The sequence below is a fragment of the Ixodes scapularis genome, unplaced genomic scaffold (assembly GCF_016920785.2).
Source record: "Ixodes scapularis isolate PalLabHiFi unplaced genomic scaffold, ASM1692078v2 PGA_scaffold13__105_contigs__length_92229423, whole genome shotgun sequence".
NCBI lineage: Eukaryota > Metazoa > Arthropoda > Arachnida > Ixodida > Ixodidae > Ixodes > Ixodes scapularis.
In genome coordinates, this window is record NW_024609839.1 from 82,654,925 (window position 1) to 82,680,082 (window position 25,158).

Consider the following 25,158-nt stretch of genomic DNA (forward strand, 5'->3'; position numbering starts at 1 on the left):
AATATTTTGAAGTGGTTTATATTTTTTCCGCGACGTCAGGTAGAAGCTTCCGAGGGGGTTCACCATCCCCAAAACGGATCGTTGCTCTGCCAAGCTTTCTAGTGCTGGAAGCTTAAAGATTGCTTCGTTTTCTTGGAGCCTGTCGCAACGCATTTCTGGTCCAGGATGTGGCCAAGGAACCTGACGCACTTCTTGGCGAACTCACACCTTTGGGCGTCCAGAGTCACTCCAGCGTCGTGAATGCGGCGAAGTACCACCTCCAGATTTAGGTCGTGTTCTGCTTTGTCCCGACCGAAAACCAATACGTCATACGAGTGACATGCTTGACTAGGGATGCCTTCCAAAATCAGCAAGTTCTCGCGATACTGAATGGGAGTCTCTTGAAATAAAAACGTCCCACTGGTGTGATGCATATAGGAAGTTCCTTCGATTCTAGAGCTATTGGAGCTTTTCATTTTCGCTTCTGACAGTGTTGCCAGGTATTCTTCCACCGTTGGCATGATGATGCGTTCTCGTACCAGCTGTGGGTTTAGCTGGGTGTAATCCACGCAGATTCGAAAAGGAACCATCTTGCGTTTTTGCAACCACCATGGGTGTGTAACATGCCGGTGCGTTGTCAATTGTCTCGAAGACGTCCATGTCAAGCATGCGTTGTTATTCTTGCTCCATATTGGGTAGGAGCTGGAGGGCTACCCGTCGCGGGTATGTTATTTTGAACGGCTTCGCGTCTGGGTAGAGTGTGATCTTATACTGGAAGTGATGGTACTTTGTTCGCATTTTACAGCACCCTGCCTTTCGTTCCGCGTTCACTTCGTTTATGCTTGGTAGCAGGTACAGGGCTTGGATTGCCAGTCGACCCAGCAAAGGATGTACTAGCTGATCTGCCACTTACATGATCTCTCTCATTGTGCGTCCCCCCACGCTGAACTTCTCGATTGTGCTGAATGGAGCGTGGCCCGCTCCAAGAAGATAATTTGTTGTTGGCTCCAGTGCTGCCAAGGTTGACGCGTCGCAAAGGCCAGGAGGGAAAACCGTGACGTCCACGCCGGTGTCCACTTTGAACGTGACGTCTCGGTTATTCATTTTGGCTGCAATCTACCAGGCGTCTCCGTTGTTTGCGTGCACCAGTTCGCCGAGGAGCACTTTTGTCTTGGCTCATTGTCTTGTGAATTCCGATTTTCTATCGCAGCCTTTGTGAAACAGACACTCGCGAAGTGGCCTAGGTTCCTGCAGGAGTCGCACTTCTTGTCTCTTGCTGCGCATTGCTGCTTGGCGTGCTTCTGTGGACTACCGCAACATCGGCATGTCGACGTCGAGTCTTGGGGACGCCCTTCGTGGGTCCCTTTGTGTCGCGCCTGTTAGAGGGCGCGCGCTCCGCATTAATACTCGCTATCATCATCATTGACGGCGCGCTTGTGGCCGTTGCATCTGGCCTACTGAGCTTACGGATGTTCGTGGTGCTTTTTCTGACAGTAGCAGACGACTTTCAAATTGTTTCTGCTGCAGTTGGTAGTCACATACGAGAAATTCTGATACTTGTTTTAACCAATAAAACATTGAATCTGTGTTACTGTTGACTCTAAACCACATTTCAAGTGTCGTCTGCTGTCGGCTCAAAATTTGGGTTGTTCGAAACGCTTCGCGCTGTCAGCACAGCTAAGGCGACGGCGTTTTGAAATAATACAAACCTTATGCCATCATGGTCCTACCACTTATCGTGCTCAAGTTGTATTTTTACTGGCGAAAGGGCGAAAACCAACCGTAAACCGTGCTGGTCGCCGAGGAGTCGGGTTGGGACTCGCAAACAGCTGCAGCGGTTGGCAGCCGCGGAGCAGTAGCATGACGAAAATGCGCGGATTAATGCGCCGGCAGCGCCACCTCGCCACAAAAGAATCGGACACAGTTTCGGACTCCCTCCGTTGTACGGCGTCTATGGAAAGTTACACAACTGAGTTGATATAGTAACGGTGGGCTGCACCATCAAACGCTGCTCCCGACGCCATCTGTCAATACGAACGCCAAACACACCCCGCTACTGGACTTGGTCGTCTGGGTCGCCGCCCGCCGTAGACCCTGGCAAGTTTCTTGGCCCTAATTTTACAGAAAGAGAGCTGGGCTTTGTAATTTTACAAGACAAGTCCGACCTGTGAAATACACCTCTGACGAAACGTTTAAATCGCTACGTGCAGACGTCGATTTTTACGGTCCATTTTAGATGGAGCGTGGTGACTTGGGTCACCCTATATATATAAATATAAATCTTAATCAAATAAACTAGATTTGTTTGATTTACATAAAATTTATTTCATTCGAATTAAGTTTGTTTCTTTTAGGTAAAATTATTTTCATTTATATCACTGTGTCACCGATGAGGACGAAGAGACGATGAATAATTAACTGAAATAAACGTTTATTGGGGCAAACTTGCGCACAAAATAAAACAAACAACCAAAAGGTGTAAATGGAGATAACTATGCCTGTTTTTACCCGAAGAAGCGCAGTAAAACAAGTCCGGATCCATACGGAACATAACTGATTTCTAGTTAAGTTGTATGTAGGGGAATTCTAGATTATATATGTTATCTTATCAAGACGTACACGTCTAAAAACCTCCAAAGCATCGCGTTGTCCTCCAACAACCAAATCTAGTTCGGGTCCTTATCTACCGTGCACACTCGGTGTCTCGAACATTTGACCTAGTTCGTAGACATGCGCCGAAAAAGACACAAGGACCAGAAGAGACGTAAACACTGGCGCACTCACAACTAACATTCACTGAAAAAAAAAAAAAAAAATCGAATCCGTTATATTACCGTAAAAAGATTAAAAAAAACTTTTAGTCACGATTTGGCACGGTGTAGACCCGTTTCTAGAAAATCAAATTCTTTCGTCGATAAGGTTGTAGAAGTGTCACTTGTGCACATCTTGCCTTTTGCTTTGATTTCAAAAGCCCCGTGGAGCTTCCTGGATATCTAATCTGGGTATATGGCCAGAAATTGGGTGTCTTTCTACGATCATGAACCAACTGGCCAGAATTGCCATATTAATTTGACCTAGAAGGTTCGAGAGTAAGGTAGGGAGAGTCTAACTAGGCAAGGTCTTTACTAGCCTTTTTATCTTTTACACTCGTTCAAGAGTGAGCACAAATCGCCGTGAAGTGCGGAGAAACGTTCCTTCTCGGTCATGCATGATGCAAAGGCACATTCTCCTCAGACCCTCTGACTCCAATCGGGGCAAAGGTTTTAGCGCGCGCAGTTGGTTACCAAACGGGATTCCCTTTTTAATTCAAATTTCCCGCCTCGGCAAGTACTACTTTGTGGACGCTCCGTGAGATGGCGCCACTGGTCCAGCCAAAGCGACGCACAGCGCGTTTGACTAATCTTTTTTTTCTCAAGCAATATGCAATAGAACGTTACGTACAGAGTATCGCAGTCTTTTTGAAAGCGCAGCAGACTATTTGAGAAGAATTTAGTGTGAAAGCTGCGTTGTTATTTGCTGCTAAGCGTTGTTTAGATTTGGTGTCCCCAATCGGGTACTGTGGGTTCTAAGTGGTACCACTTAATTGCTTTCACCCAAGTGCCCGACTGACGAAGAAATTCAGGCCTTTCTGCAAGAAAGCGACGCTGATCTTACAGACTCGGAGAACCCTGACGCTTTTGCCAATGATGTGGACGGCAGTGTTGATGCAGAGCCTGAGAGCGAAGAGAGTGATGACAGCCAAGACGACCGAAGTGACCAAAGGACCCAATCGGGGATAGACAAATTTCACAACTTTCATTCCTTGTATGAAAAAACTATTTTTTTCCAACGATTTTTTGTGTGCTCAAATGCCAAATAAACTAGTTTGAGGCAAATCGTCCAAATTTTCTGATTTTGGGACAAAGGAGGAATTATAAAGAGACAAATAAAAGCCAAACACTAAATAATAAAAAAAAAAAACACATATCTATCTATCGGGATTACTTTTGCGGTTAAGGTTAGATTTAAATCATAGCAAACTGGTCTGGTTTAGAAAAAAAGATATAAATCGCGATTTAAATCACCTTGATTTGTTTTGGCTCAGATTTCAATGGCAAAAAGGAATAATTACTATTCCGACTTTCTTGGCTAGTATTAGTAACAAGCGCATACACTGCTGTTTTGTTTTTGAGGCGGAACAGCTATTAAAGTGCTAGTAACGTCAATAGAGGTACATTCACTGTTTCAGTTACAATCATTTTACTACTTTTTTTTTTTCTATGAGTGTACGACTACTTCTATATTTCTTACAAAGTAGAGATCTGGGCCCGTTTGCTCGAAGAGCTAACCGCGGTTAGCGTTGGCCAAAGTCCCTAGTAGGTACCGAAAGTACCTAGTTGTACCTACGTTGTACCTACTACGAAACTTTAATGGCTGGACATAAAACAAATCCGTCCTTTATTATTGGGCTGGAGCCTGCGCCACCTTGTGCTGAAAAAAATAAATCGTTATTTTTTTATGATACAACGTTTGCTTTATGGGAACCGTTTTCGGCTAAATCTAGTTGTAACTTGCAAGAAACGTTTGCTCAATTGAAAAGAAAAAGGATAGTTTCTTTTTTGCATCGAAATTCTTTCTTTCGAAGTGTGGAAGCGTAGACAAGACACCTAGTCAAAGTGCTTTGCAGTTTTCTGTTGTCGTGTTTTGCAAAAAGCAAGTGCGTCGACCGTCGCTTCCAAGTTTGGCAACGCCGTGTGTGCCGTGTCGCGTGCACGGCGTTTGTTTATACAACCAGTTTCGCCTCGTTGCACGTAACGCGCGTTTCTCGTTTTCGGTTATCATCTGAGTTTTCCTGTCTGTATTCTGCCCTTCGACCGACCGACCCACCGACAAACCCTCCGACCGGCCACGGACTGACTGATAAGATTTGCGGACCGATTTCCGACTTTGCTACCGGGCAGAATGTCCAACGCAAGGAATCGCCGACACAGAAGAGACCGCACGGACGCGCAGTACGCAGCGGCAATGATGAGGCGACAGCGTGTGCTGCGGGACCGCCTGAACCCCTTTGAGGATTTCGACGAGGATGGGCTGCAGCAACGGTTCCGATTTGGAAGAGCGGGCATAATGTTTCTCGCCGACACACTGCGTCCGGACTTGGAGCGCCGTACACGTCGTAGCCGCGCCCTCTCTGCGGAGCAGCAAGTGATCATCGCCTTGCAGTTCTACGCAACTGGGAACTTTCTGATCACTGCAGGCGACTATGCATGTGTCAAGTGCTTCACGGGCTGTGAGGCAAGTCACCGTAGCGCTGGCTCGTCGAGCACAAGACTTCATACGGTAAGGGTCCTTTTTTTTTCCTTTTAATTGTAGTTTGCCAGCCGTATTGAAGTAAAGTAAATACACTAAAAATATATCTGAATTGCTGGTGATAGGGATGTTTTGTAGGTTGCCTTTTTATGGCAGTAATATTCTACCTACTAGTAACTAGCCCTCCCTCCCCCCCCCCCCCCCCCCCCCCCCCCCCTTTTCAATAGAAAAAAAAAAATGATTACGGCCGTAAGCGTCCTACTTGCCCGATTGGAAAGGGCCCGGGCACGCCATTTTTCTGAGAAACCTCAGAAAGCGACCCGTTTGCACTTTTGGTAAGGACTTGCACCGAATCACAGTCACTTTATAGGTCTTGGTAACTGAACAAAAATAAAAAGGGATCCTATGAAAACATGCAAACTTCACTATTGAACAGGTGCTACTGAGGCACTTTACTGCTACCACAAACTTGAAGGGCACAGCCAAAGTCCTTAGCATTCCTCATTAAAAAGGTATTCATAAGCATTGTAGCTGTAAGTTTACTATATGTGGTTTAATTGCTGAGGGGATCAACGACGCAGATGGCCTGACGCTGCGGAGGGGGCAGCCTTGCAGCACAAGTTCTACGACATGGCCGGCTTTCCTTTGGTCGTGGGTGCTGTTGACGGTACCCATGTCCGGATCCAGGCACCCCATGTGCACGAGGAGGCGTACGTCAACCGCCATGGATACCATTCCATCAACGTACAGGTGGTCGTTGACGCCTCTTCTCGGATTCGCAACGTGGTTGCAAGGTGGCCTGGAAGCACCCACGACTCTCGGATCTTCACGGAGAGCACCTTGGCAGTCAAGCTGGCCAGTGGAGAGTACGACGGCCTGCTGCTTGGTGACAGCGGCTACTCCTGTCAACCTTGGCTGATGACGCCATTCCTGTCGCCGTCATCAGCAGCCGAGGTCGCATACAATACGGCACACACGACGACAAGAAGCATTGTTGAACGGTAAATCTAGGCCATATATTGTGAAGGGCACAGAGATATTCATGCAAGACATTTCGAGACGACTAGCTGTCTTGACGTAATATGTGCAACACGTGCATGCTCCTTACGTCTGTTGCTATTCTTTATGGCATAAAAATATTCATACAAATTTTTATATTAATCTAACGAAGCATAAGATACCGTGGTTTTATGTAAGCAAGATGAAAGTAGTATCCTGAGATTACGAATCAATACAACTTATAATAGCTGCCTAGGGTTCTGCGGTTTCAGTTTTTATTTTTCTGGAATCGGCATACTTTTTTCGGTTGTTATTGTGAGTATGAAATTTTCAGTTTTTATCGATGAATATTTTTAGTCGAAAGCTTACTGCCTTTTTCCGGTCGATATCTATTGACCAGTTACGTTTTTTTTCAAGCAGGTTTGTCGAGAATGCAGTAGATTAGGTTCATATCTGAGTTATTCGTCAAGCGGCAACACTTGCGGACATGGCAAACGTAACCTTGGTTATACAGGGTGTCACAAAAGAAAATTTACACGGTCTTTTTTACCGCAAAAATAAACTGGGCATCGCCGAACGCTCATTCTCCGCCCAAAGGTAGCGCTAGAGGTCACAACCAGATGCCAAAGTTTCAGCCCGATCCGATAACTTAATCAAAAGTTATAAGTGATTTTCTGAAAATTTCAATGGGAAAATGGCGGCCGACCGAGTTTTCAAACACATGGGGCTCTATGGCACCAGAAACCGAAAACGGGCAAAAACGGGCTCCATTTTCCCATTGAAATTTTCAGAAAATCACTTATAACTTTTGATTAAGTTATCGGATCGGGCTGAAACTTTGGCATTTGGTTGTGACCTCTAGCTCTACCTTTGGGCGGAGAATGAGCGTTCGGCGATGCCTAGTTTATTTTTGCGGTAAAAAAGACTGTGTAAATTTTCTTTTGTGACACCCTGTACATGTGCTGTGACGACAAATTCTTAATCGCAAAATTTGCAAACGTAATTCTTGGCACGCTTCTTTGTTCTTCACATGTGGAGGACTATTAAAGCTGCTTTCCTCTAACCAGATAGCACCTTGAGAGAGGCTGTTTAAACAGCTTTGGTTTTTTTCTTATGCTCCCTACAATAGGAACAGAATGACATTCCATTCCTCCCAGAACAAAAGTAAGACCAAATGGCTTGACAAACAATGAAAACGCTCCAAATCCGCCCTCTAGACGACCACAGCAAACTTGATGGACAAAGGAACGCAAATTGCATCGATGACAAACCCAAATACTTCCTAAAGTGTGCTTCCAACAGAATAGTTTGAAAGCACGGAGATAAGATAGTTGACTACTCGGTCACATGCTTCTATACTCTGTTTACTCGGTCACATGCACCTGTAATGGTCTAAAGTACTGACCATTTAGGTTTAAAATCAAACTTTCGAAACTTACCTCACCACACTTTATTGGGTTTTATCGCTTGAGACTGAAAATGCAGAAACTCGGTTATGTCTTAGGTCCCCAGGACTGGCAATAATGGGGAAAAGCACTAAACTCACCTCAGGTGCCAGTGCTACGCAAGACCCGGACAGAAGTTGATATTTTGTTAATTGGACAAAAAGAAGCATTAATGACAATGGAATTTTTTTCCTAGACACAGCAGTGGAAGTAACACTGTGCCTTGGCACTTTCATATGTCTACTTTTTGAAATGTCAGTTTCGGGCTGTTTAATGAAAACTAACTAAACGTGCTAGATATGTATGTACTCATATTGAGTGCACAAGTACAGCTAAGCTCGTGCGTGCTAAGATGCGTGTGATCCAAAAATAGCGGCACATCGGTGTAAGTCACAAACAATTGTGTGTTGCTGACCGTCTTGACCGATTGGCCAAGAGTACATGCCTAGCATGACCTATTCTGCTCTCATCGATGGATTTAAGAGTAGTGCCAAGGCATCATTTTGGACAATGTTGAAGTTGAGCATGCAATAACAAGTTTCCACAAATAGTCTCTAGACACCATCTTACACGTCATTCACGACTGATGATGAGTCGCTGCAATCTCAAATGTTCAGGCAAATCTTGCTTGGGATTCCGTTGTGAAAGCGCCATAAGACCCTCTACCAAAACTTTGGCTGCATGCGTCCAGGAGCTTCCACTTGAGTCAGAAATGGCGGTGCGTGGACCACTAACTAATAGGAACACTAGCGGCACAATCAAAGGGTAGGAGTACTTGGATAAGGCGTTATATCAAGTGCTTTACGTTTTACATCTCCCAGACTTACAAGACGGATTCTTATTGATCAATGACAAAAGTAGATGGGTTGCGCTACCACGAACATCTATTCCTGGAGAGTGGAAGGGAAAAGGCTCAACAAGACAAGAGTCTGGCTCTCTTTCTCTTTTCACTCTGTCTCACAAGTAACATGTAGAATGAAATTTTGATGGTACTGTATTTGTTGCAGTATAAAGCTTGGTTACAAGTTAATTCTTACAGCGTTGGCAGCAATCAGGTAGCAAAAAATTCTAACATATTGGCCTGTGCATATGCAGGTGTTTGGTTGGAAGCATATCCACGAAACCCTTTGAGGATAGCGCTTGAATAAAGCTGCACTTTGCTTGTTGCTTTCTATAAAATACATTGCACAGGCTAACCTCAGGTGACCCCGGATGTGAACGTAGTGTAAAAATAATTCGGAAGGAAAATAAAATGGTATGCATAATGCCCAGCTTTCGATATCCTGGAGCAATGGGCTGGAGCTTGGGCTGGAAAAATTAGGAGGTGTGATATCGGGCACGGCAGCCAATTTGCGATTCGAATTCAGCTGTAAATTTGTCCTTGTTGCGTGTCATCCTCTTGAGTATTTGCGTTCCACGCTGTTGTCCGATTTTGCTATTGGGTTTCTGGGAAGGAATAACATGTGGTTTTGATCCATGCGCTCTGTACAGGACAATCGGCCAACTCAAGCGGAGGTTCCATTGCCTTCACGCTGAGCTCCGAATGGCTCCAGAACGGTGCTGCGACATCATTGTCGCGTGCTGTGCCCTCCACAACCTGGCCAAGAGATACCCCTGCAGGACACCCGTGGCCGCCATCCCCGCTGAGGTTCCCGTTGAGCCCGTAGCAGCCAACCGTGCTGAGAGCAACGAGGCCCGAGACTTTATTGTCAACCATTTCTTCGGCTAAGTGTAAGTGTCTGGATAGGTATCTTCTGGCTGTCCATTTCTAATGCAAGATGCTTTGTTATGATCGTGGCTATTGCTTTCACCTTTTGTTTATCAGGCTTTGCAGATAATTATAAGAAAATTATGTCAGACAGTTGTCTAACTAGATCAAATAATTGCTTGAAATAATATTTATTGTTTTTCTACTTAAACATCAATTGTATTTTTGGAAACTGCAACAGTTAGGGGCTCAACCGTGCTGCACAGTTAGCAAGAAGCCAACAGCTTTGAGATATTGATTAATTTTATTTTAAGCTTTTTTTGTATGATCTAACTGGATGTAAGATTATCATAAGTTCTACCCAAAATAACCCATAAAGGAGTGTGACACATGTGACAATGCTGAAAGTGTGTTATCAACATGACAATGACATTCCAGCAATGCATATATCACTCTTGCACAGATCAATTCGGGTAGTGCTTGCAGATATCCCACATAGAGTTTCGAAATTTGGATGATAGAAATGTAAAGAATGATTGATGGACATCCCCTTATACCTGTTGCTTCCATAGCAGTATGTGTAAATTGCAGCATGAGCGACGAAATAAGTAATGAAAAAAAATTTTCTTACTTCCCGCATTATTGTTACAAAGCTCGAAATGTGTCATTTGAGGCACTTATAATTAGCTCGTTGGAAAGAGTGTGCTCGAAAAAAATCCCTGCCGAAGCTATTGGTCAAACGGGAGTGCAGTGCAATGTCCAACACTCCTGCAATCGCACGCTGCAGCTCAACTGCTTGTTACTGCTTTGGTCTCCTCCCCATCAACTCCTGCACTCTCGCAGAGCTACAAGCATAGGCACACACGGGCTCTCTTAAACTAATAGATTTTGAATTTGATTTCCGGAGTTCATAACAATGCACTTTTCAAACTTCTAACTAATGACACGAGGGATGCTTCTTCAAATTTGTGCACTTCTTCGCACTCTCTGGAGCTCTCTTTTTATACTGTCATTATTTTTTGTAATACATTTCCCACACCGACGGATGCTTTATGGGAAGTGCTGAAGTCAGCCCTATAACAGACTATGTGTGCACAGTTTATAATGAGGCAACTGAAGAAGACAGTTATTTTCCCATTCAATATCTACAAACCGATACTATTTAATGGGTACAGGAGCATGAATAGGAGAGTATAGTGAAACAATGTTCATTTGATACCAATTTCAAAGCTATCAGTACAAATTATATATACTACCCCATAGAATGTTCATTTTTCACTGCATACTCATGGTTACTAGCTCATAGGATTTACATAGTGTACGCTTCTGAGTGTTGAGTCATAACACCTTTCACAGGTTTTTCCAACCTGCAAAGCTTTTCTCTTATTTTTCACAAACCTCCTAGGGTTAGTTCATATTTTCTTCATCCTGGCTGGCATGATAACATCATTTGCAAAACATTTATTTTTAGTAGGGCATTGTCCAGAGAGGAGCTTTATTGTACATACTACACTCTCATTAATTCAAACTCCAGAAAGTCACATATTTTAGTTGGATATATATGATACTAGAGAACATTATGATTTGTTACATGGATAGCGATATATACAAAGCAGATTTTGGCCAGTTTCCTCTACATAGCACAATAGCTTGCTTATAGTTAATGCATAACTATAAGCAAGTACAGGCATAACACATTTGTGAAAGAACTGTGACTAAGTTTATTCATCCGGCAAAAAAGTCGTCAATTGTGGACTGTTTAGTCAGCACATGAGATCTCAAAACAAAATTTCCAATGCCAGCCAACGCAAGCAGCTCTTTACGGGACTTTTCCTTTGCAGACAGAAACTTCCGGAGCTGAGCGATGTGCTCAAAGGCCTCTGCGGCTGTGACAGTTCGTAGTGGGTCATCCATTTCTTCATCGTCATCTTCACTGTCACTGCTGCACTGTGCTGGCATTACTTTCCGTACTATGTCCTCTAATGAGTCATCATGACAAACGCACACATCGTCGTCAAGACTAATATAGTTCGCCTGCACGGCGTTCACATTACGTGTTTCAAGGCCAGAAATCATGATGCCAGTGAGCTGTGCCTCGTCCTCGTTGTCGTCTTGGTCATCATTGCTAGTCTTGAAGCACATAATTTGAACGCCGTTTTCCGTTCATGTGTGCCGTTTTCGCTAATTCATAGTTTTTTGTTCTCGCGGCCCCGTTGACTGCGCTTCTTTCCGAGCACTGGTGCACTGCGGAGAAGCAACACTCGCAAAAGCAAGCTCCGCAGGTATTGCTTCTCTGCGGTGCACCGGTGCTCGGAAAGAAGCGCACTCAACAGGGCCGCGAGAGCAAAAAACTATGAATTAAGCGAAAACGCCATTCGAATTAAGTGGCTTATAAATACATAAAAAAGCTTAGCGGGACAACCAAAATTTTTAAACCTGTTTGAATTAACTGGAAGTACGAAATATCCGAGTTCGAATTATCGCGAGCCTACGTACAAGCAGCAAGTAGATTTCAGCTCCAAAAAACTGTTGTGTTGGATAACAGTGTATTTTTTTCTCGGTTGTATATCTATTCCGTGCGGACAAGTGATCACTTTGTGTTTTTATGTATGTGTGTTATTTCCCACCCCTCCTACAATAATGCCCTCGAGGCGATGAAGGTACTCTTTAAATAAAATAAATAAATAAATAAATAAATAAATAAATACTTAAAGAACAAGGTAAGTGGTGACGATTCAAAGTAATAAGAGTTGAAGACCCGGGGCCCCAAAAGGTGACACACGCAACAAAATGATGTAGTGTTGTGTTTGATCCCTTTTTCTGTTCCTGAGTTTCGGGATATTCTTAGTATGAACTTTTTCGTACATAAGCAGCACACAGTCCATAGGTCGCAGGAGCATATCCAGGCAGAAAAAGCCTTTATCTTAAAAGCAGAAGGAATATTTGCAGATGCAAGTCAGAAAGTGTCTGTGGTCCACTCATCGATGACTCGAACATTTTCTTAAAACACAGAAACTCGACCTTGGTCTTCTGCCGGGAGGCTAATCGTCTTGGCGACCTCCTCTCTTGAGCTGTGACGGGGAGCCGCGTTATGAAAGGGAAACATGTGAAGGGATATAGGAAAGAAGGAATTATACATCTGCCTTTGAGCTTAACCCATATTTTTATTTTAGGTATCCATGTAAATTATGTGCCACCTTTGGGGCGTCGAAAGCCTGGGTGCCATACTGCCAGTATGATATTCTGTTGCTTACTTAACCACAGCGTAAAATATTGCGATCAGAACAACCACGCTGGTCTAGTGTAGGGATAGTCAACGACATGGAAAAGATTGTGTGCAAGCTTCCCTTGTAGATAGCATGCATAAAATAAATGAAGTGTCAAACATACCATGTTTGCACGATTCTAACGTGGCCCCGATACTTACATGCAGGCAATTTTAGCTCCCAGATATCGAAAAATTTAATTGCTGCCGATTCTACCGCGCAGGTAAAGTAATGCACTTTGAACACCCATAAGTGCAGCTCTTAGGCGCTCGTTTCCGGCTTGAGCGGCGTCGCCGTCGCCGTCGTCGTAACCGCCGGTGCATGATGGGTAAATTTCTCTGCTAAATCTAGTGAAAAAATTTCTCCGCTAAATCTAGTGAAAAAATTTCCCCGCTAAATCTAGCGGAAAAATTTCCCCGCTAAATCTAGCGGAAAAAATTCCCCGCTAAATCTAGCGGAAAAATTTGTCCGCTAAACCTAGCGGAAAAATTTCTCTGCGGGGTCACGTGACCTGGGGGTCACGTGACCCCCCCCCCCCCCCCCCCCCCCCCGCCGAGGTCACGTGACCCCCCTCCCCCTCAGTACCCTTCCCTACTCCTCCTCAAGAGCTGCGCTCTAATTCGGCGTTACAGAGTTGTAAACGGCCTTCACTTTTTTTTTTTCATAAACACTTCGCGAGCTCATTGGGTCGCTGGGATTGCGAGGCTACGCAGTGTCGCTCCGTGGTTATCGTTTCCCGTCAGTGTGATGACATAAAGGCGAAAGAACGCGCGATACGGATACCAAAATATCTAATGTAAACAAACGGTCACAAAGGCGATTGGGCTAGCTGCCTTGCGTTTTTCTTTTGAGTTTTGGTTTCAATTGTAAGTGCATCTAATTTTAGGCACCCATTTTGGCAAAAAAAATGTGAGCGTTATAATCGTGCAACCAAGTATGTAGGTCAGAAAAAACGCAAAATATGTATACAACACAGCAACAAACAATGCAAGTAGCTCATTACATGAGTTAATCTTGTCGTAATTGTCTTTTTATCAGTTCAATTTGCAGCTGTGCTCGGGTGGTTTCAAGTCTAATGAGTTCTCTTTGCTCCCTGAGCACTTCCTCCCCTATAGCATAGAAACTCCGTGCAGCATCTGCTGCAGCGAGGGTTGCGTTTGCAGCCTGTATGGCCCCATTTGTGTACTTTCTCTCAAGGAGTATATTCTCATGCTCCAGATCCTGCTGTCGCTCGGCCCTTCTCTGGTACTGCTGTGCAGCCTCACGGGTCCAGCGCTGGTTGTGCTGCACAACAGGAGAGGCCAGTGTTCTCTGTGCTGCGTCGTCTTCAACTGTACTGCTGCCAGATGACGAGGGTGGCGGCGTCGTCACCCTTCCCGTGCAGCTGCTGTAGTGACACGCATGACCAGGAAATTGTTTGAGGTTAAAGGGATACTACAACAAAATTTCGGGTTTCATTTTTTGGTCTATATGTGTTCGAAGGAGCAGTATCACATCGAACACAACAATATCTTGTTAAAAAAGTCACGAAAAGGAATTTTAAAACGAATTAAGCGATTGGCAAAGAGCACCAGGTGGATGTCGCTAACGCCTCGTTTGTAATGCCAGTCTAAGAACCTTGACAGCTAGTGACGGTAACTGTCTCGCCTCCGGCTACCACAATAGAAGAGGGGAAGGAGGAACTCTCCTCTTCCAAAGAATCCTTTTTGTATGTCCCAGAAGTTGCTATTGTCCCCCTACAAGATTATAAAAGATTAACCCTTCACTCAAAATTCGTACAAAAGCAGCCGCTTTGGTGGCTGGAACGACTAGGCCATCCTCTCGACGTCAGCCTCGTCGCAGCTTTGCTCGTCCCGAGACGAACTACGTCACGATTGCGTTGGGTGTCACATGCTCTCCGCTGGCTGTTCTCCGAGCGCTTGTCAGGGTGGGCCGTTTGTAACGAAAACTATAGCCACCAGGTTCAAAATACAAACGTGCGATTGTCATTTAGGGATACAGTGGATCATATTCAACCTATTTTTGAACACGACGGGTATATTTTTAATTTCGTTGAGGTATCCCTTTAACGCATAAGCCTTTACAACGATTATCAGCAAACTTAAAAACCCAGGTCACTGACTGGCTGTGGATGGCAGCCCGAGGTACAATATTGTCCTGCATAAAGTTAATGCTCGGGACGTGTTCCGAGCATGCGCAGTGAGAAAAATGGCAGCTCACAGAGGGCTATTGTTGGGCAGGAGTGAACTTGTAAATTTCAGCATAACTTAGCAAACTGCAAGGGCTACAGCTCCAGAGAGCTGCTCAGAGCATTGAAGCAAAGGATTGTGACTAGACACCATACTCGTGCACGTACGTCCTCCGTGACATGATTCTCTCCGTCCTCTATCTCTCCAAGTGATGCATGAGGGCTGCAGTGCATGACATTTTTGACGTCACCCTGGATCAGGGTACATATATGTGTGGGAGAACTGAGTGCAACGTGCGGCAACCTTAATCCAGATGTGACAGTAACACTTGTCATAATTTTACCACATATGTTGGTGGTACAACAGACTGGAGTGCCTAACCCCGCAACTTTGTTTCATTGGCGGTTGGTAGAGTCGCCACATAGACATTTGTACAAGATTTAAAACAAGTAGATGTGGCACACTCACACCAGCCGTCATATGTGATTATTGTGTACCCAAGCACTGTCCGGCTAACTGGGACATTGATACTTTTTCAGATTTTGTTGGCACAGATCAGCATCGAATAAGTCATTGGTGCATTCTCAACTTAATCTCATAAGCGTTACCAAAAAAGAATGGATTTTTGCTACGTTAGCAGGCATGTACGAAGATCATGCAAAAACATTTCCACTGACAGTGGAAAAATTTGGGTATTGAGTGACCTGACTTTGAAGAAAATAGGTGATCTCAACTTGAGAGAAAGACTACCATAGCTTTGTTGATTATGATGTAAATATTTCTTTGTAATTTTGTGGTACAAATAGTTTCAAACTGTGAGTTTTACTGCATTTACCCTAATAAATGGTTTCATTGGCACTTTTTCAGCAGTGCAGAAATGGCTAAATATGTGAAGGTGGTGTCCTTGTGCTGTGTTCTGTTCTCTACTGGACAGGTTTTGACTCGTGCTCCTAATATTGTCGTTTTGCTTCATGAAGTTGGTCTCTATGTAAGGGCACGCAGCAGTAGTGTTATGCAACTGACATGTCTACTTTGAGATGGAAAACCAATATATTCTTTTATGACAATCCAAACTGTTCCCTATGCTCATCAATGTTTTCTAGGAGCATGCCAACAATTGGTGACTTTTGATATGCCTTGTGTCTGTGCTCAGTTTCATACCTATCATCAGTGACAGCAGAACATCCCTATCATCAGTTTCATAACTATCATCTTGTGGAAGTACTCATAATGTGACGAGCAGAACAGAAAAAGAATGCACCTTCAGCGCGTGCTCATTCTCTTCTGCTGCTTGTGCATCCTTGTGCTGTCAGGGCTAGTAAGCTGTAACTGGGTGCAGAGCTTCCACTGTACTATCGCCTCCATTGTCACAGTCTACATACAGTGTGCAACGATATCAAACTTGTAGGCGTAAGGGTGGGCCATTCAATTAGCACAAGTAAGGTGATTGACGAAGCCACGTGCTCATACCTACAACTTTAGTATTGTAATGTATAAAGTATCAACAGGAGCATAGCATACACAGCATGGCCTATAAAGTGTTACCTACTTTTCGGTGTCACCGATGATGACGTCAATCCCACAGATCGTCGGGGAATCGTCCCCGATCACATTTAAAACAGTCTCGACAAGTGGTGTCAGCTGATGGGGGTTGGGACCAGCACCTATGAATTGAAGTACACTTATTTTGTTTTCTAGGATGTAAGCACAATTAAAGGTGGGGGAGGGGAGACAGGGTGTTCATTATTCAACATAGTATCAATGTGCGAATGAACAGAAAACGCGTAAACATGTAATTGCCAATAATGATAAGATTGTTTTCTTACCTTCGTTTTTTTTTTCACCCTCAGGTTCCTATTATCCGGTCTCGGGTAATATGTGATGTTGGACAATTTATTTCTTTTTTTTTTTTGTTTGACAGCAAACTCACTGTTGCCAGCTACCGGCTAGCCTGGCCCACTCTGTGCCTGAATCGGTTGCGTCGGAAGTGTTTGAAACGTGGAGGGGCGACGGAGCCTCTGAGCTTAACCCCGCCCCCTTTTGCAGCATTGTTTACCGCAGCTGTCTGAAATTTCAAGGGGGGGGGGGGGGGGGGGGGGAAGGGGAAGGGGGTCTGAAGCCCCCCTGCCCTTGTTCCCACGCTACTTGCCTACATACATTTTTCTTCTGTGTTTAGTTGAACAATAGTGTCTACATTGTTTACAGTGCTAAAGACAATGTTTTTGGCAAGCAAAATTTGGACATTAATTTTGAGAAATTACGCAGGCCCACTGCATGGAACAGGATCCAAGGTGCTTTGGGGCTATTTCTGTGTTAGTGCCACTGTGTTGAAACTTGTGCGAGTAAGAGCTAATTAATCTTTGGGCTTGCCCTCTCATGATATTGAGCGAGATGTTAGTTGTCGCGCATTGAATGGGGTCTTCGGTTGAGATATTTGCCCCAAAAATTTGAGGGGCTAATATATCACTCTCTAATAAATTTGTACAGTGCACCCAAAGTTTCCAATAAAGATTTTACAAATATCGCCCTTTTTTTTGTTTTTGTAGCGCAAATATTGGAACTTACCTGTCCGTTGGTCATGTTCTTTGTACAATCTGTACAAAGTTCGGCACTTTTTAAGTCATTTTCTCCATGCTTCTTGAAGCTGTTTCACTGAACGCGGAACTTGGTGGCGGCGGGTCATGGAATTGGCGACTTGGTCCCAGGCGCGTCTTTTGGTTTTAGTAGTCACGGTAGGGCCGAATTTTCCCAGGATTTGGTATTTTCGAGCCTCAACTTCCCGGACTAATTCCAATTTTTCATCTAGGGTCCAATTCTTTTGACGCAGCGGCGCGGTCCCCTTTGAGGTAGTCGCTCGGTTCATTTTCGTTTGCAGAAGGAGCATGATCGTCTGCTACCTTGGTTTGTTTATCTACACAATTGCAACATTATTCCTGCTAACCGTAAAATATTTTTTCAGAAGCAACGCGAAATAACAAACAAGTGCATTTCCAACAACTTCAGTATTGTTTATTTCTCGGTTCTACAACTTTCGCAGACGGCACAACGGAGTTGATTCGGAAAAACTGCATGTACCGGCTTTCTTGGAGGGCGAGTGAATTGAACGATCGGCAGGTCACTGGTCTTTTATGGACAACGTAGCATTTCACTAAACCCAGAGAAAGTTCTGCTACTCATCACTGCTAAAATCCATTGGACCGTTGAGCCTCTGTCCGCCGTTTATCTGCAGAACGGTTGATGCTGCAGCTGCAGTCGCACTGTAAGCAGAATACGAGGATTTTGTACAAAATGGACACCCTGAACAGAAATTTTCCCGGCGTGACTACTTTCAATAAACCGCAATCGCTACTCAAAAGGCAACTCTCCGTAATGCTTCCTTTCAATAAACGTATTCTGATCCTGCTCCTGCTTGAAGTTAGTTTCACAGCGCTCAACATAACGTGAGTATGAGGCTGGCCTCATCACAACCCTATCGCGAAATGTTTTGGTGCTCACCGTAAAACGCTTGTCGTACTCGGCTATCGTGTTCCTTGGAACGCATCCCACATTTCGGCGCTGCGATGCATGATTCTTGCCGTGCTTCAATGAAGCCGATGCGAAGCTTCGACAGTCGGCGACTCCGGGCCACTGTACTTCTACAAATCGGTGACTCTGAGCCACTGTTTGTCGACGGGCTGCTGCCGTCGACTTCAGTCGCAGTCCCCTCGAAATGTCAGTTTCTTTAAGGCGCACGTAGGATACTTGTACACTCTTAACTTAGAACACGGAACCTAAATCATCGCTCTGAAGACAAACACCAATGCGATCGCGACCGCGGAAACTGCGTACGCCGCAGCCATTTTGTCGAACGACGCGACGGGGCAATGCGTAGCTCCCCGTATCCCTACCGAGCCAGTCACGTGACTAAAAAATCCCTCTCCTAGGTACTGCGGCTAACTTTAGCCGCGGTTAGCTGTTCGAGCAAACGGGCCCTGAGGTCGCAACTGACCGGACAACGAGCATCTGCATGGTTGTGTCTTTCGAAAAGCGTCATGAGCTTTTCATTCAGCGCAGTCAGCTTCTGCTCAGACGAAGGTGATAAAAAATGGCTTTCCTTTCACCATTAAGGTACCAGTGATGAAGAGAATACAAGAAGAAAAGTCTCCGCGGCCACTCATCAGCAAATGCAGCGAGGTTGCAAGTCCCTGCCTTTGAATCCCTTGGAGTACAACTTGAACCAAGCGGAATTACATTATAACAAAGCCCTAACTTGTCGTGTAATTATCTTTGGTTACATTTAAACACATTAAAATAATGGTTCCCCCTCCTCTGCATCCGGAAATTGAGCTCTGGGGCTCAGCCTGCTTTGCTCTCATCATTAATCCATCACTGTGACAGACGCGGTTCACACTAGTACTACTAGAGTTCACACCATTTATCTTAACTAAGCCTTTGAAGTAAGGTTTTAAATTCTAGATTTTGTATGTAACCTCATACACAACGTCTTTCAAAAGTTCTAGCGCCACGATGCGAGAGGCATGATGAAAGTGCCGATATTTACCGCTAGGGCTCCAGTGATCGTCGAAGGTCAGCATGTCGCCGTCGTTTTTGGAGTGCCGACTTCAAATTTACTGTAGCTTACAATAATTTTTTTCTTTGTTCTGTTTCGTCAGTTCGATCCTGACTACTTGTTCGTTATTTGGATGGAGGAAGAGGAGGAATATACCTTCCCTTCCGTATCTTACCCTCCTCCTCCTCAAGAGCTGCGCTCTAATTTCGCACTACAGAGATTTGTATACGTCTTTCATGTTTTTATACGCCCATATCTACCAGGTACGAAATCAAGTTATAGTAAGCATGTGAGTTGTGGCGCAACACGACCGTTTTTTTTTCGGACGAGAACCGCATTCAGAAAACGAACGGCGATCGAGCATACACCGTCGTGTCAAAAGTCGTGTACAAATAAATGAAACAAAAGCTAAAAAAAATATTCAAAATGGGGGCACGCCGACGCCCCTTCTCGATAGCGCCCTGGGCGATCGCCCAGGTCGTCCACCCCTAGGGCCGGCCTTGGGTCCGGAGCGCCAGTGCTACATTTGACTTGGGCGGAGAACGAGCGTTCGGTGACGGGTAGTTAATTTTTGCGGTGAAGTGCAGAAAATCGCTAAAAACTTTCGACAGCACCTTGTCTTGTTTTGTCTTTTCTTGCCTTGGTCCTTCGTTATTTCGGCGCTGATTACTCTTAGCCTCCTTACTCAATACCCACCTCTCCTCACTCGAACTGCATGACAAATGTTTGGTCCGCAGCTCAGAGAAGGTTTTGGAATTTCTGAAAGAGGGACGTAGGGGAAATCGTGACGCCTTTTCGATTGACGTAGAGGACCTGTTGTGTTCGTTCCCGCATCGGCTCTTTTTTTACTCAGTAAGAAACTGTATAGACACCAACGGAGAGACGGCCTTCCGGAACATGCCTGCGGGATCAGCGAGGACAGTTCCATCTAACTTTTTTTCTTTTTATCTAGACAATACTTTTCTTCTCGTTTGACGGCGAGGTTAATGTGAAAAAGGGGTATTTGTTTCGGGTCGCGGGTGCCACCTGTTAGCTCACGCTGACAACGCTATTTTGGAGAGGCTTGGGGGTGAAGGAATCTTCAAGACCTTAAGATACGCCAATGAGTTCACGGACGCAGCAACTGCCAATCTGTTGGGTACCTCTTGCTCTCATGGGTTTGAATTTACCCATGAGAGCCTCAATGGGACGCCATCAGTTTTTAAACTTAAAACTTAAATTTTTGGATGATTGCTCGAAGAAAGCCGTGTTTCCACACAACTCCGTCCACTCCAAGCTGGTAAAAAGAGACATTTCTACTTCGTGCTTTGGAGCCTCCAGAAGAAATGGACCAGTGACAGGTCGACCGACTCATGAGTGCTGGTTTCCAGCAAAGCACCTGGACTGACGTTGCAGAGGGCCTGAAAATGAAGCTTATCGGCGCACAGAAGCATAGCTTCCTATATACTGTGCCAGAAGACAGCTCGAGAGCGCCTTAAGCCGGGACATGGTGTGCCGCACTTACACGGCGTATAGACGCTTAAAATACCCGCCAGACTGAGCCGCCATTGCCGGCCTTCTCTTGTCTTACCGAGATTCTGAGCCACTGAACCGGGCGTTGACGCACCTCGACAGAGGCTTTTACTGGCGAGAAGGACGCAGTACCACCTAAAGTGGCGATAACCTGTTCTGATGTGGTAATGATGGAGTGAAGTGAACGAAATGAGAGGGAACAGCAACTGAAGGTCAGTTATGGCGGCGCCCATGCAGGGCTGCCTGAAAGCGTCGATACATCATACAAAGTGGAAAAACATCTACCCCAGCGATACCATATTTTTTACCAATTTTGAATTTGACGTTGACTAGCGCCACCTGGGTGTGTAAGGGCGCAATTTAGTAATAAATAAGGTAAGGGCGCAACATTTGGTCCCAGTGGCCTAAATGCACGGGTGCAAAATTTAGTCCTGGGGGTTGAACTTTGAGGGACTAACGGTAGGGGAGCGAGGGTTGCTCCCGTTACCGTTTCTCGCCGAGGGAACCAATGGTTGTGTCAGCGCATTTGCTCCCTTGAGGGAGCAAGTCACGCTCCCTTTTTTCGTAGAGTGTCCCGCATGTATTTAACTGCTTACCATAATTATTGTAGCTTATAGCATTGAGGCAAAATCTTCAGGAAGCGTTACGAAAATTAGCGGAATGAAATCAAGTCTTAAATTGCACTGTTTTTTTTTTTTTTTTTTGTCTTTTTTGTGCGCCGTCATTGATGTTATACAATGCATCTAAGACGTTGTCGGTGTGTGTCTCTTTTAGGTAAGTAAAGCCACACTGATGTTTCAGTGAACGTGTGTGTTATAGAGTGTAAACGCTTTCAATTATCCTTCTTTATTATTTAATATATCCGATTTCCTCACCGGCCGAGCCAGGTGCACGAACCCTTGAGGCTCATGCCGGCTCGCGATTGCGTTTTTTAATAATTATATATGCTACAAATAACGATATACGTTTTAAGGGAGATCCTTTTGATTGCTCCGATAATGATACCTGATAGACGGCTGACGCCTTTGCATATGCATCGTACTGTTATCGGATATCGTTATCTGTGGAATTGGAACAATCTACTAAACTCCCCCAATATACCGCTGAGCTCACAGGGTGTATGTATAGTAGGTGCTCGTCGGGACAGTAATACATCAATCTTTCACAAGGTGATCAGGTAGGGAAAGCTGATCCGGTGAAAGGCAGATTGTTGATCCAATCACCCTGTGAGCTGTGAACCGTGAAAAGTTAAGCTGACTTGGGGAAGCACGAAGGAAAGATAATCGTTCGGTCGTTCGCTCCTAGAGGGCTCCTCAGACTTTTATAATCCTAATTCCGCTTCCCATCGTTCTCCCTTCTTTCGTAAGGTTTCCTTTTGTCGAGTGTCGGTGTGAAGGTCACTGGGCCCTCGCCTACGGTAAAGCCCTCAACGACAGGAAACCTATGTCTTTCCGGTCTGGCAATCACACATCTGCGGGCTCTTCGGGGCCTAAGGGCTACATTGGGGCCTCTCAGGGCGGCGCCATTCTGTTACATGCGAACATTACGAAGATTTCGATGGGGAAAAAAGGGAAATGGCACGCGCCCGGTCACGCTATAGGGTCATTTCATGTCAAACGTCCCAGACGCTGTGCTCGACAACCTTCAATTTACAAAAAAAAAAAAAAATCATTGCTTTTTGTTGCAATGTCCGTAGCCATGCCCTAAAATAGATTTGACGAAACATTTTTTTTTTCTCGTCAAACGCAACGTCCCAGACGTTACGCTCGACGACCTTCAATTTACAAAAAAAGAAGAAAAAAAATTGTTTTTTTTGCAATGTCCGTAGCCATGCCCTAAAATAGATTTGACGAAAAATCTTTTTTGATGACGTGAGCGCGGTTTTTAACTTTTAAAAACGGCGTGAAACTAGGCGTCACTCAATAATAGATGAAAAATCAGTTTTTTTATAAAACACCCAACAATATTTTTTTCTTAAACTTGCGCGGCTTTCGACTTACAATGTGGTCGGGCTTGTGCAGTTTTGTTTAATCTAAATATCTTTTTTAATACACAATTTTTATGAAAATTTTAACATTTCTGTTGTATTAATAAAAAATATCTATTTGCTCCCATGACTTAATAGAACTTTTTACGGGCTGCCCTGCTGATATATATATTCTATAAAAATGTTTAAAACGGCTCAATGAAATATCATTCAGTTATAAAACAAAAATCCTGAAGTTGCCAAAAAGTGCATTTTGACGCATAAACAGCCGCTTATTTCACTCTCAGGTGGCCCAAGTAAAAATACAAAATATGGTGGGTTTGAAAGAACAATCGATTGTCCTTGATTATGAAAGTTTGATCAAAGTAATTTTTCTTTATAGCGAGAAAACATTTTTTGAAGTTAAACTTCGCAATCACTTTCTCTTGTCAACGTCAGGACAGATGTAAACAGCAACACGAAAGTCTCTTGCACGGGCAATCTCAAACGACGAGGCGATGGGGGGTTAACGAATACGCGCCGCGCGTCGCTTAATAGTTCCGCTTTTCACCGCAGTATACGTGACGGCTAGATTTCGCGGCATATCCCTTTTAGGAGAAGTTCACGTCAGATGATGCCGCTCGTCGATTAGGCATCGCGTTTCGGAGTGCGAGGAGCCGCCCTCGGGTACGAAGGGCACATCGGGCCTGCTATGGCATCGGCTACGCACTGGCGGCACCTCCAATTATTACACGATACCCCCGTTTCTTCACTTGCAGCCGGAAAGACGGACAAGGGGAAGCGGCAGCAAACTCCGGTCTTTCTTTGGGTCTAATCGTATCAGCTATCGTCGCAGGTGGCGCGCTGTGCGGCGAAGAGGCGTTAAGAAGCGACGCCGGGTTGTAGAGCGAGAGTTCAACTTCAAAAATTGTTTTCTTATTGTTTTAAACAAAATTTACTTTGATGAAACTTTCAGACTCAAAAGACAATCGATTGTTCTTCCAAACCCACCATATTTTGTATTTTCACTTGGACTACCTCAGGGTGAAATAAACGGCTGTTTGTGGGTTAAAAAGTACTTTTTGGCAACTTCAGGATTTTTGTTTTTAACTGAAAGATATTTTATTGAGCCGCTTTAAACATTTTTTATATAGATTGTATACCTGCAGGGCAACCAGTAAAAAGTTATATTAAGTCTCGGGAGCACTTCATTTTTTTTTTATTAAAACAACAAAAATAATAATATTTTCACAAAAATTTTGTTTATAAAAAAAATTAAATTAAATAAAACTGCACAACCCCAACCACATGGTAAGCCGAAAGCCGTGCAAATTAAAAAAAAAAAACCACAAAAAAAACAAAAATACATTGTGTTATAAGTGTTAAGTGCTTCACTCCAAAAAAAAAAAATTGACCCCTTTTAATTTACTTTGTGCAGCAGAAGGGTTTGTGAAGATGAAAGTCACAACCATTTGACGATTTAGAGCAGGAAAATTTAAGTGAGATGAATTCTATTGGCCGGGCACATGAGCAGACGCTCCACTTTTCCCGCGTCGCCTCGTCAAAGCTTGCTTGGAAACGTAAAAAAATAAAAAAAAGATTAAAGACGTTTGTCTAACTGCTCCCTTTCACGAAAAAAAAAAAAAAAAAGGACAACAACACCAGACTTGTTTATTAGCAGACCACGCCTGACCTGGGTTTTTGCCTAGAACTGAACAAAGCACGTTTTCAATTATTTTTTGATGACTGTCCGTTTATTTGTATGACCAGTGGAGCAACGCACAGATCGAACGCCCGAGTCGCTAAAGCGTTCAAAACATACCATTGAGACGTGTGCTACTACTGGAACTAAACAAGAATGGGGACATTAAAGTTATTTCGGCTATAGGCACACCCAGGCTGCGACTGTAGCAGAAAAGTGCGCTTATAGTCACTTTCACGGAGTCATTAGCCTCTCGTTTTCGCGAGCAGAGCGGGGAAATCCGAGCACAAAGCCGCACGACCTTCCCTAAGGGTTCAAGGGGGAGCCATCACTTCCCGAAAATACGTTTCCGAAATGGCCATGGCCGCCGGCGGTCTCGGGGACGGGAACCAAGAAAATCGACAGCCGTGGAGGTTAATCAGAGACGTTCAAGGTCGAATCGATCCTTCCCTTCCCAACGCTGGCGGCATGCACAGCGAAGCTTTCACGCGCTCCTCCAATCAGCGACCAGTCTCGTGTCACGTGACCCACTCGCACTCGGGCAAACCAGACCA

At 44.5% G+C, this 25,158-nt stretch overlaps 1 protein-coding gene across 1 annotated transcript; it reads left to right on the forward strand.

Annotated features, from left to right (window-relative positions):
* Positions 1-5,221: 5,221 nt before the first annotated feature.
* LOC120845774 (putative nuclease HARBI1) lies at positions 5,222-16,267 on the forward strand. The gene is made up of 4 exons (XM_040217309.3): positions 5,222-5,298; positions 5,850-6,269; positions 9,204-9,443; positions 13,905-16,267. The coding sequence occupies exons 1-3, from the start codon at positions 5,222-5,224 to the stop codon at positions 9,439-9,441; spliced, it is 735 nt and encodes a 244-aa protein (XP_040073243.1). The 3' UTR covers positions 9,442-9,443; positions 13,905-16,267.
* Positions 16,268-25,158: the final 8,891 nt, after the last annotated feature.